Below are 13225 nucleotides of genomic sequence, written 5' to 3' on the forward strand. Positions count from 1 at the left end.
CCCCCCCGCCAGCCGTGATGCGCCGAGCGAAGCCGAAGCGAGCCGATGTTAGCCGAGTCCTAGCATCCTGGTCGCTAGGCAACGCAAGTCAACAGCGGTGACGTCACCAAGTAGTAACAGCGGTTACCTCCGCTAGCGTTACATAGCAACACAGCGCCATGCAAAGGGTGCCTATTACGTGGCCGTTTTCCCGTATTGTCCGATCGAGGCTACATACGGAGCAGCGAAGGCTATTCACAGTCAGTTCTAGTGTGGCTACCGCAGAGTTGTACTGAGTTGTACTGTAACAGTCGCCGAGTCAGTTGTACTGAGTTGTACTGTAACAGTCGCCGAGTCGAGTTGTACTGAGTTGTACTGTAACAGTCGCCGAGTTGTATTCAGAGTCAGTCAGCCAGTCAGTTGTATTGTGGCATTTGGAGTGTACTAATTGTGATACTGCAGATAGCAGTAATCGTAAATCTGTAATTTGGGTGATTGTGAGAGCGGATGTGAAATAAAATTCGCTACATCGAATACATCGAGAATTTATTTGTCGCGATATACCCCGCGATACGTGACAGTATTATACTTGGCGAAGAGTACAAGTTATGAAACTCCTCACTATGCAGTGTTCTCCAACCTCCTGTCACTTCATCCCTCATCGGTCCTCAGCATCCTGTTCACAGACACATTCAATCTATGATCCGCCGTTATTTTCAGAGGCCAAGTTTGACAGCCGTACAAAATGACAGGCAAAATTATAATTTTGTGTATTCAAATTTTTACGTTTTTAGACAACAGATGAGAAGACAGAATTCAGTCTCCTCTTAATTTCCTCCTGAATCAAGCTTTGATTTGTTGCTGTCGCTCCCAAACTGTGCCACATTTTCAAAGGATCTGTCAGTTATCCATATGTCATTGTTTTGCCCTGCATTGTGATGACGAGACAGCAACGTATACTTAGTTTTCTCTGTGTTTACTTCCAGACCAACGTCCTTACTTGCGTCAGTTTAAGTTTGTGTGTTTTTCTTTATGGTATCTATGATAACTCCCAGCAGATTTACATTATCAACGTAGATCAGCAGCTGATGTTTTTTTTTCCTAGCCACTACAGCCCCAGTGGGCCTAGGCCTACCTCCACGAACTTCTCCGTTCACTTCGGTTTTTCTATATCTTACACAATCGGTAGGACTCCTTGGACGTGTGATCAGATCGTCGCAAAGCCTCTACCTGTACACAAACACAGAAAAATGCACACACACAAACTAAACATCCATGCCCTGACTGGGATTCGAACCCACGATCCCGGTTTCCAAGCGAGCGAAGACAGTACATGCCTTAGCCCGCTCGGCTACCGTGACCGGCCAGCAGCTGATGTGTTCTATTTAATTTCAGTCCCACCTGGTTTTCCTGGACCTTCCTAATGACATTCTAAAGCAGATTTGTGAAGGAGTGGCGGTAAACCATCTCCTTGTTTAAGACCTTTTTGATAGGACAGTATGACAAATTTTTACCTGTACAGACATTAGACTTTACCATACGTTTCGTTTAAACACATTTTAATAAGCACAAACAGTTTCATACGTACACCAAACTGTATGAGAATATTGTACAATACCTAACAGAACTATAGGCTTTCTTGAAGTCTACGAATAGCTGATTTACTGTGTCATTGCACTCCCATCTCTTCTCCAGTATCTGACAAATCAAAAAATCTGTTCGATAGTTGATCTGTTACGTCGAAATCCACATTTAATATTCCCAGGGATTACCTTGAGAGAAGGCTATTGGATGAAATTTTGTATGACGTTTATAACTGGTGATATTCCTCAACTATTACTACAAGAAGTTTTATCGACATTCTTGTAAATTGGTACAATATTAGATTACTTTCACTGATCAGGCAATTCTTTGTTACTCCAAATACAATTTACGACTTATGAATCTCAGAACGTAATATTTTTTTACCTCCCGCTTGAATCAGTTCCATCAGAATTTGACCACTACAGGGTGATTAGTATTTTTTAAATTTTGCAATAGCAGTTTCAACCTCAGAGGAACTAGGCTTGAGTACTAACGGATTAGCTGTATCTATTTGTATCTGCTGACATTACTGATCCTCTGTACATTGAGTAACTGAGACAAGTAATTCTTCCACCAATGCAAACTGTTGTGGGAATCTGCAAGATCACCATGTTATCCTTTACCAAAGTAGCTCTAGGTTGGTAACCCTTTTTAAATTCATTTATTCCTCTATACAGGTCTCTCGTCTTCTTATTCTTATTGTTCGTTGCAAGCTCATTAATTTTGTCTCTCAGATATTCTCTGCTGCTGGCTTCACGTCTTATATTATTCAGTTTATCCCCATTTATTTAACTTGGATTCTATACCCACTGCAGTTATGTATGTTTCCTTTGATTTAATAATTTTAAACATCCTTCCCCGAACCATGGCTTTTGCTTCTTCAGTTCATAATAACCTGGACCCTTTTTGGCTGACATTTTGATACTCTCTGCAATAGTTTACCAAGCTCTGTTAATATCCATGTCATCATTTAAGTTTTCCAAGGCCGCGAACCTATTGAGATTTCAACACGACACTGCTCTTCAGCTTCTGCTTCGTTTCATTTCTTGAGACTGAACCTCTCCATAAGAACTGTATGCCTTTGTTTGTTTACTCACTGCCAGTCTCTCCCTACCGTCTCACAGTCGGCTGCCCTGAATGATCGGACATCGGCTACACTAGAATGCCGTCTCCTATGTGTTAAAATATGCTAAATTATGTTATCTTTCCATCAGATGTTCAAGGAAATTTATGAGTGTTACGATGTGTGAATTTTGTACATTCCACAATCAGATTTTTAGATACGATAAAGTTTATTACTGCCGGACACGGTAGCCGAGCGGTCTAAGGCATGTACTGTCTTCGCTCGCTTGGAAACCGGGATCGTGGGTTCGAATCCCACTCAGGGCATGGATGTTTAGTTTGTGTGTGTGCGTTTTTCTGTGTTTGTATACATGTAGAGGCCTTGCGACGAGCTGATCACCCGGCCAAGGAGTTCTGTCGGATGTGTAAGATCTAGAAAAACCGAAGTGAACGGAGAAGTTCATGGAGGTAGGTCTAGGCCCACTGGGGCTGTAGTGCCAAGGAAAAAAAACTTAACTGCCTTAACCCCATTATCATTACTAATTTCATATAAACTCTCATTGCACATTTTTGTCTGAAAACGCCTTCCCTACATACTGCCTGTACTTTGGCATTGAAACCTCCTAACAAACTTTTCATATGGTATTTAGGGAACTTTGGCTATCACAGTCTCAGAGCTGTCGTAAGGCATGAATTGTCTTCGTCCGCTCGAACGCTGGTATCTTGAGTTCGAATCTCACTAAAGGCGTGGATGTCTGTGTGCGCTTATTCTGTATTTATGTTGTTCTTTGTAGGTAGCGGCCTTGAGACGGGCGATCCCCCATCCTGGGAGTCCTACCGACTGAGCGTAGTGTTGAGAAACTAAAGAAGCGACCAACGTCCAACAAAAGGGCTGTAGAGCCGTAGATAGATTTAGGAAATTTATCGAATTTATGTGACTCAGAATAGGGACCAGTGGAGGGCTCTTGTGAACACGGTAATGAACTTTCGGGTTCCATAAAATGCTGGGAAATTGTCGAGTAGCTGCAGAATTGGCGGCTCCTGAAGAAGGGCTCAGTTTCATGGGTAAGTAAATATGTGCACACATGTAGCTAGGATCATACTGCAGTCTTTTTTTTTTCACCAAAACGAATTCATTCATGTGCGCATGTCAACCCCAGAACGTAACAGTTTCGGGGCATTCAGTTACTTTTATATGATCAGTTTGGATATCGTAAGACTCGAGAGAAACGCGCTGGATATTGTTATCTGTACTTTTGTGCGAACACTTCTCGCTCCAGTAAATGCCGCACGATCTGTGCACGTGACCGGAGGCCCTTCATGTGAAAGCAAGAATAAAACTGCTTCAGCTGCTCCAGAAAATCGAAAAGCAACCAGCACACCAGGACTAACAAGTGACGAAACAACCTCAACAAAAATAAACGTATCTGAACAACCTACAGAGCCCCGCCAGGATTTATTGTTATTATATTAAAACCAAAATTTCAAATGTCATTAGTAAAATTTTCCACTCTCAAAATTAATGAAGAACTTCCAGACGTTCTGGAATTGTTATATGCAGACGGACACGGACAGACAGACAAATACACGTAGACATGGCAATGCTAATAGACGCATTTTAGCACTTTGCATTGCGAATGCACCAAAAATCAAAATCACAAGATTGTTGGTCCTCACAAGAACAAGAAGACCATGAAGCAAGGTCGGTTAGACGAGAAAGTTCTCTTCTGCACTACCGAGCCTTCAGTTCCGGCCTCTGAACCAACGTCGTGCTTTATTGACTAGTGGTACACTTCGCATCGCTTCCCGTGAAGGCCCTTGGCCATTCTCATCTCTGTTTATGCTCATCATATTGACATAATCAATAAACCTACTCTTTGAAGAAAGGCTTAAACTTGACTCAGCTGATGCATAACAAACTGACGTCACTTTCACGGAAAGTGTTTACAGTTGTGGCGTCACACGTGCCAGTCCGAACTTGGCACACAGCGTGAAGTAGGACATCCCAGATCCGAAAAATTGTTGCTGGGGTTCGAATAAGAAGTTACGTATTTTATTCCTGGAAGGAAAATATCTCGAAGCATTATCAAGAATTCTGTAAATTATTTTGAAACATTATCCATTTCCGTACTTATGGATGCCACCTCTCATGGTAACCATCTTTCAAGATGTCGGCCAAGAATAAGTAAATTTAAAGCAAAAATCTAGGTGTTCAGAGAAAAAAACACGTAGGACAGGGCACGGAAGAGAGACTTGTATGGAACGTAGCGGCTCACCTTAAGCAGTTTCCAATTTCTTGGGAATTTTGTTGTTAGATTAGTGTAACGCCCATTACAAATGCAATGGGAAGTCTCGTAATTTTTATATAAGTTTTCGTGTTATTGATTTCCCCTGCTCTCCACATTCCTTTCCAGTTCTACGTGTTATCGAATGACACATCGAGCCCAGCTTTTAAAAGTATCTCCCACAAATAGCCAGTCGTATACCGTCTCCAGTAGGTAATATTGTGCACGTCACATATATAAATCAAAGTATTGTCACGTGTAGGGGGTACGCGTGATGAAATGACAGGTTCTGTTTCGGATGATTGGGTTTATTAGCAGCTTAGTTACACACTCTCTCTTAATTACACTCTAATACAGCGCTATCGCAGATATACACACTTTCAAGCTCAGTTGCACACGCACTAGGATTCTCTGTCTTCCACTAGTCGTCTCCTACCAACGGATCTCCACACAAACTGTGACTTCAAATCACTCCAAATATTACACATAAGATGTTCCAGTCACCCGTTACATCCTCACAGGGCGACCTCTTTATTCTGCTGTATTCCTGGTTCCACTTCGCTTGCTTCCGCCACTCTCAAATACTCCCGGATACTGACTTCTGTTCTGTCAGTAACTGTCGTCCGCACTGACCACGCAGAAAACAGCCTATATTGTTGGAACGTTCTTACTGAGCGATTGCATAGCAACGGTCGCGGCACGGATTCCATAGTAAGCCAGTTACGTGATAGGTACCACCGTTGCGTGACTTCACAGCCTAGCGTGGAGGGGTGTTTACCGCTGCGTAGCAACGGGCTCGGTGTGTGTGTGTGTGTGACGTCACTTGCAGGAACGCAGAGTTCACGTGACCCCTACTCATTATTGCGCAATCCAAGCGTTCACAGAGTTATCGCCTAGCAACGCGCCGAAACAATCCGCAACTCTCTCGTTTTGCGCGTGCCCCGAGGCCTCTGTGACTCAGTATTTCCTACATAGAGCAAATACGCCACGGTATTATGATACTCAGAGACTGATACAGTGAACCTTGATCTTGATCTGCTACATGGCTTGCATTCATGCAAAACTATGTAATTACATTTACAGAGTTCACGTTGAAAGAACGTTTTATATACGGAGGGACCAAAAAAATGTATACACGCTTTATAGAGATTATCTGCGGATACAACCGCAAAGTTGAACCAAACTAATGTACAGTGTGTAGAACATGGTGCTAGTCACTTGAATACCAGAGCCACCTTGTTGAAAGGCAGGATAGTTAAAGAAAATTTGCGGCGGAACGGTGTGTATAGATTCTTTTGGACCCCCACTATATGTGTGTGTATGTATGTAGATGGATATTCCATTTAATTTGTTTAAATTGATACCTATTTATTAATCATGAGGGCTGTATATGCCACTGTGAGCAGGTACAGCTCAGTCGGTATAGCGTCTAGTTTAATTGCTGGACGACTGAGAGATCGGCCGATTTCCGGTAAGAATGATCTTTTTTCTTTTTTTCTTTTCTGTGGTATCCAGACAAATTCAGGAACCTGTCCATCCAGTGTGTACCTGGAGCTATATGGGGAAAAGGTAGAGGTTATTAATATTAAATGCTGATTCTAAAAACAAATGCCAACCGAACAACTGGCAAGAAACACAACAAATGGTTCTGTGCATTTATCCCTGTAGGTACTGCCCTGCACAAAGCTGCGCACACAAACAATAATGAGACAGGACTGAGGTTTTCATCGCAGTGAAGACTGATAAATTAACCACTGGGATATGACACTGTGTAGTCTGGTAGGTTGTTACAAACATTTTGGAGGAATATACAACCTTTACGTTCACTACTTTGAAGATGGAGGCACAATTTTCCTCCGAATTGTTACCACCCAACACAGCACGTGAAGATGTGTGGGAATGTGTTGCTACCCAGATACAAGAATACGTGAAGGTGGAAGAATTATGGTCCTCCACACTGTTGGTACCCAGCCACCAGACTAGGATGTCATAACCCAGAAGCTTACGGTACACAATGTGACAAGAAGTGCACATCAGGTGACCGCCCGCTCAGCTGTGTGCTAATACAGCGTCATTGCTGGAGGAAGGATGCTAATGGGCGCGAGGGGAAGGCTGCATGAACTTGCTTTTAAAGCGGAGCCGCCGTGCGGGAAGGCCCAGTCTCTTTTGTTGCGTTGACGGAACTGCCATGAGCCGCCTCTTCGTCCTGTCGCTGCTGGTCATAGCCGCGGTGTCTGCAAACGCAGGTGTGTACTCCCGTCTGAATGTTGCTAAAATCTTACAGACATTTTTTAATAATTCAATTTCTGTATCACAGGAATTGCACTGCCTCTCAGTTACAGTAAGCAGTCGGTTAACGCTTTTTTTTAAGTGATCACTCTTTAGCATGAAAATCGTACGGAATTAAACTGTTAGTTATTAAGCAGCCGGTTAATTTACTAATCAATGTACTTTTAACCGTGAATATTTAAACATAGCCTCAGAGCAACTCCTACGCGTATATTCATTGTCAGACTGGTGCTATATGGAAAATAAATTTTGCGAAGGAATTATCACTGCAGTAGGAGTACACTACTAATTTCAAGTACCAGAGCCCGCCATTGGACACAGAGTTGATTATAAATACCTCCCATCCTCACATCTTACCTCCGTAAGAACCAATTCCTTCGTCTATCAAATTCACGTTTTGCAAGAGGTCCCTCCGCCAAAATTCTTTGCGCATTTCTGTGTTCCTTCATAGCAGTCGGATGTACAGACCATCCCGAAGGCCCTCGCTGTATGTTGCATATTTAATGGTTACTTCATCCTGCTTAGGTCCAGATATGGAACTTGAGATTATCAAAGAGGTGAAAATTAAAACTGGGATTTGGGGACGTGACGCCATATATTCTGGTAGATAGATATCGCTGTTTCAGAAGAACCTGTTTCCTCCATCTCTTCCACTCTGAAGCCCGCAGTCGTAATTCCGCTTAGCGGTCTGCCTTCAGACATTTCAATAACGTTGAATAACAAAATATTCTCAACATGCGGAGACTGTAGCATTGATATGCAGAGCCATGTGGTCCATGCCACTTGGTGAACAAATTAGCAATGGAGCAGATTTATTTCGTGGCATTTCTGTTATGTGTGTGTGTTTTCCTTCCACCAGTATTCATACTGAGAATGTAACAAGCTTTGTATTATAATCTGTGCCATGTTTAACACTGTGGTATGCGGTCTTCACAGCGACGGGTTGTGGTCTAGTCAGCCAAGAGATCGGCGTTAGATTTCCGGCACAGGAAAGAGATTGTTCTCTTCTCCGAAACGTCCAGACTAGTCCAGGGTCCCACCCAACCCCAAATTCAGTTTATATCGTGGAGTGTTTCGCCTGCGGTGACCGGAACTGGAAGTTGACTACTCATCTCTACGCAGTGCCGAAGTGAAGATTACGTGGATCTATATCTCCACTCCCCATACGTCTCATGGCGTGGTGCTTAATTAATTAGGCGCAGAGACAGCGGTACAGCCGTGTAAAGGGGGCAGACGATCAGGCATGAGTTGCAAAGCCCGGAGAATGTGGAAAGCATTGTCACATATTACGTCTATTTTCTTTCGTTAAAGATACGAGTCTCGATCCTACACGCCTCGTTGTTAGTAGCAGCTGTAGACACTGGAGACAGCTTCTGTATGGAAGTTTTGGAAGCTGGGTGCGACGTCTAGCTACGTCTACGCCCATTTCCAGAACTGATTATGGCATTAATTTGTTAAAGCATACAATAAAATTCAGCTACGAATGTTGTATATGTCTGCAGTGAATTAAATTTGCCGACTTTGTTACTTTGCCTTTATACATTGTATTTCAGTACCTGGCTCTCGTACCGTACTATGAAATGGTACATAAGATACACGCAAGCGATCAGAACAACAGAAATTTCAAGGAAGAAATTGTCGTTCTGATCCCTATTCTTGATCATATGCTCTGAAGTACATCCCAGTGGAGTTCTTGCATCCACAATTTTCAGAGATAGAGAAAACAGTTTTCTTTTTACAGAATGTTTGTTTTAAAGGTTTTAATACGTCATAAATAATATTGCCACGTGATGGGGTGTGACTATAGACGGGGTTTGGATTGGTAATCTGATTTCTAACAGCAACAACTTAACGACTGAACATCAGCAGTTCTCTGACTCACTGACTGACTAACTAACTCAGTCACCAACCAACTCAAATCAACTGACTTCACTCAGAGTCAAAGTCAGAATTACTTTGCGACTGGTGGATTACCGCCGATCAGATCATCTTGGCGCTAATCCTCTTGAGGCCCACGAGCGAGGTTCTTTTGCAGCCGAACCCTTGCGTAGTTCTCTATAGCATGGTTGTCACCACAAAAATTATATTTCGGACCAATGTCAGTGTGGGGCTGTAATTTCATTTATTAGGAGCAGCAGTCGTAAAGGTGCGGTTACAGTAATTATCGAGACGTCGCTGCACGTGTTCACTTATCCTCCCTTCTGTCCATTTACTTGATTAACGTATCGCCGCTCACCACCAGCCTGACTATCGATATGTTAAAATGTTCCCTGCGCCTTTTGATTTGCCAGGCAGCCAGCTACATGTGTCCCAAGGCCACACAGGGGGAGCCATGGTATAATTATAGGCGTATGCTCTTTTCCTGCCCTGCTCTACCAAAATTGGTGATGCTGCTCTATCGCCATCGAAGTTAGGTTATGTAAACCAGTCATGAGGAAAGCACATTTCTGTAACAGGCTGTGTAGCCGTTATAAGAATGCGCCAAACATTTTCTGCAGTTCCACATCACTACACTGAATGTCTGTCCTCATTATCTCCTCCTGGGAAAACTGAATTAGCAATTTCAGTGTTTAACTGACGTGAGGGATATGCCTCTTTGACTCTGCATATGATACTGAGACCGTCATTAAATAACCAATCGAGAAATATACTTGAATATAGTCAATTCCTCCATCAGCTGATTCGGTGACTAGATATATTTAATATGTTTTCTTCCTTAACTGGAATACACTTTACTCAAAGAACCTCTCCACATAGAAGAACAACAGATAATGTTTTCTGCTTCCATCAAAACAGAACTCTTAGTAAGTACATGGGCGTCGGCGTCATCAATCCAATTGCCCCACACTACGCCTGGATTTCAGAAAGGAATTTAAATTAAAAAAAATACCAAATATTAATACTGTCACGTATCCGAGGTTTTGCATGACTAATAACGAGGGTTTTGGATTTGATAATCGAATTTATTGGAACTTTGTACAATTGGGTGCAACAGTTCACAAATCACTATCTGACACACTGTCATATTCTTCCGGCTGGACACTCCACGGGAACTGTTCTGACTTCCATCTGAACTGTCAGTTCAAGTGAAATTCACATTGCGACTGACGGTCGGTCAGTCGGTCAGTCAGTTAGTAAGTCCTGGTGTCGAGGCCCATCTGGGGCTCATGACCAGTTTGACAGTTACGGTCTTGTATTTTTTTTGTGGGCCGCCCTCTCTGACGAGAGGACGGGTCTGTCTTTTGTATATGCTGTTGGCCCTTACCAATTAATGACGAATGATCATGCCGACTTGCGGCTTGCATCGATAAGAAACCTGAAGTAACTTAAATTAAAAAGAAAGTATGCACCATACAAAAATGGATGATATACACCAACGTTTCTCATACTCTTATCATTACATCTAGGGGTACCAAAGTAGCTTGGGAGGTGTAATATAAATCTTCGTTTCCCACGCTCTCATTGAAAGTGTTGTCTGATGGAGTTGTTTTTATTTTCAATCGACTAAGAATTAATTTGCCGGTCACGGTAGCCGAGCGGTCTGAGGCATGTACTGTCTTCGCTCGCTCGGAAGCCGGCATCGTGGGTTCGATTCCCACTCAGGGCATGGAAGTTTGGTGCTTGTGTGTGCGTTTTTCTGTGTTTATGTATAGGCCTTGCGACGAGCTGATCACCCGTTCATGGAATTCTGCCGCCTGTAAAAATGCTAAAGAAACTGAGAAATCAGCCCTATGCTCCAAAGTGGGAGCAAGAAGAGAAAAACAATTAATTTATGCATTGGCACCCCAAGAATTTCTTACAAGGAGTTGCAGCCAAATTCTCTGTTTACAAACTTACATTTATACCTTTAAGATTAATATTATTGTCCGCCCTTTGGTACTCAGGATAGAAAAAATACATTTTTAAACGATGTATATATTTTATTTTTGTATTTGATATATTTCCTTCTTTTTAAATTTATGCATTTCCGGCTTGGGCTGACTGAGTTATTCCACAGGGCTTGCTGAGACTTGGACTTCAGTGTTCCGTTATTACCCTGCAACTGTTATAGTTGAAATAAATACTACCACTCTCTAAGAACTGTACCACCGCTGCCACCTTCCCATCCTTCCTGTCTAGGCTGCAGTCTAGCATATTGCTTACCTGATCTATCTCCTCTTCCGTGAAGTCGGGCTCGAAGTAGGCACATTTGGCGTAACGTACCGTTATTTTCACCTTTCCCGGACTCACTTTGATTCTTGATAGCCACGGTTAAACAAGACATGCAGTTCCATCTCTAGGCCTCCCTGAATCATCTAGCTTGTCCGTGTTTACCCCTCATGTTGTCTCCAGTCTTTCAGTTTTCTGCCAACACAACTGTCAGAGATTCCTAAGACGTCATTGGGCATTTAATCCTTAAAGTGCTGTCTGTTCTCTCGATTTTCCCAAGAAGCAAGATCAGTCATGCTGTGTCCTCATTCTTTCTCTGCTTCCTCTGTCTGAATTGAAGGGACTGTCCCCTTCATCCTGAACAGTGGGCCGCACGCGTATGTTTCTGATGACATGGGATGCCAATTTTATGCCCTCTGTTTCTTCTTGGTTTGTTAGTTTCTTGCAGCCTCTTACTTATCCTCTTCCCTGCCGCACGCGTATGTTTCTGATGACATGGGATGCCAATTTTATGCCCTCTGTTTCTTCTTGGTTTGTTAGTTTCTTGCAGCCTCTTACTTATCCTCTTCCCTGCCGCACGCGTATGTTTCTGATGACATGGGATGCCAATTTTATGCCCTCTGTTTCTTCTTGGTTTGTTAGTTTCTTGCAGCCTCTTACTTATCCTCTTCCCTTTCGTTTTAGGTATTCCTTGATACCTCCAGGAACAGTAACCCCTTCAAGCCTTTCATTGTATACCATTTCTGCTACTGTCAGGTTTCCCTTGTCCTCGCCAGTTCCGGTTCTGGAAGCCGGTATCTTGTGGTTTCCCGTGTCTCCGGATGTTTGTTGCGTAATTTTAGCGTCTTGAATCTTTGTGCTATCAGTGATAGCTGTTCCGTTACGTTCCTATCCAGTCTTGTTGCCTCTGTTACACGTTGTATGTTTCATCCACCTTCATCTCGCTGATGAGGTTTACTGTTGCACCCAGTTCCTCTTGTAACCCAGTAAATTGGTGAAATCCCTGTGCTTAATTAATTAAGCACGCTTCTACGAAGATATGGGGGAGTGGAAGTATTGTTTCAGCATTCTTGACCTCAGCACTAAATGGGGGTTAGTGATCAGCTTCAGGCCCCGGCCGCTTTTCCTCCCGGGAAAGATCCTTCCGGCACCCATTGGATAGGCGGCTAGTTTGGGGCCCCGGCCGCTTTACCCCCGGGGAAAGAACCCTCCAGCACCCATTGAATAGGCTGCTGGTTAGGTCGGTCTAGACGCTGTGGAGAAGAGTAAAATCTTGCCCCTGCCGGGAATCGAACCTCGCCGTCCAGCCTTATTTCGCCACTATACCGCCTGAGCTATCCACACTGCTGTTCTGCCCTACATCCTTTAGTTGACTTGTTTCCTCTGCTTGGCTTCAGCCTATTTTTAACATGCTTTCCTAGAGTAGGATTGCCATTTGCAATTTCCATTCTGTGTGTGTGTCTGTGAGTCCCCCCACCCCATTAACTTTTGAACGCCTCAAAAAATCGTTATTAATCTTGGTATGCATATCATGGCGGGTACGTGGTAGTGTAGTTGGTTGAGGCACTATGCTACAAGCCGGAAGGTCGCGGGTTCAAGTCCCGATGAGGTCATTGGATTTTTTTCAGTTGACCTAATCCTTCCAGCCTCACTGTGGCCCTGGGGTCGACTCAGCCTCTAACAGAAATGAGTACCAGGAATGATCTTGGAATATTCTTGGAGGTAAAGGGCGGCCGGCAAGTAAGGCTGACAACCTTGTTGCCATCTATGAGCCGATTGTCCAGAAAATGTGGGAGCCTCAACATCTCACAACGCTATGGGCCTCCACGGCTTGTTACAGGGATAGCTTTACTTTATTTTAAATTGTCTCATTTTGG

General features: G+C 43.3%; 1 protein-coding gene across 3 annotated transcripts in view; it reads left to right on the top strand.

The window, feature by feature from the left end:
* The first annotated feature begins 7049 nt into the window (after window positions 1–7049).
* Window positions 7050–13225, top strand: part of LOC111866014 (pacifastin-like protease inhibitor cvp4) — a 36210-nt gene continuing 30034 nt past the window's right edge. For all 3 annotated transcript variants that reach the window (XM_023854493.2, XM_033752060.1, XM_023854494.2), the window contains exon 1: window positions 7050–7156. In XM_023854493.2, the coding sequence (XP_023710261.1) occupies window positions 7099–7156 (58 nt within the window). In that variant the 5' untranslated portion in view covers window positions 7050–7098. The remainder of the gene's footprint in view (window positions 7157–13225) is intronic.

The sequence above is a fragment of the Cryptotermes secundus genome, unplaced genomic scaffold, assembly GCF_002891405.2.
Source record: "Cryptotermes secundus unplaced genomic scaffold, Csec_1.0 scaffold72, whole genome shotgun sequence".
Classification (NCBI taxonomy): domain Eukaryota; kingdom Metazoa; phylum Arthropoda; class Insecta; order Blattodea; family Kalotermitidae; genus Cryptotermes; species Cryptotermes secundus.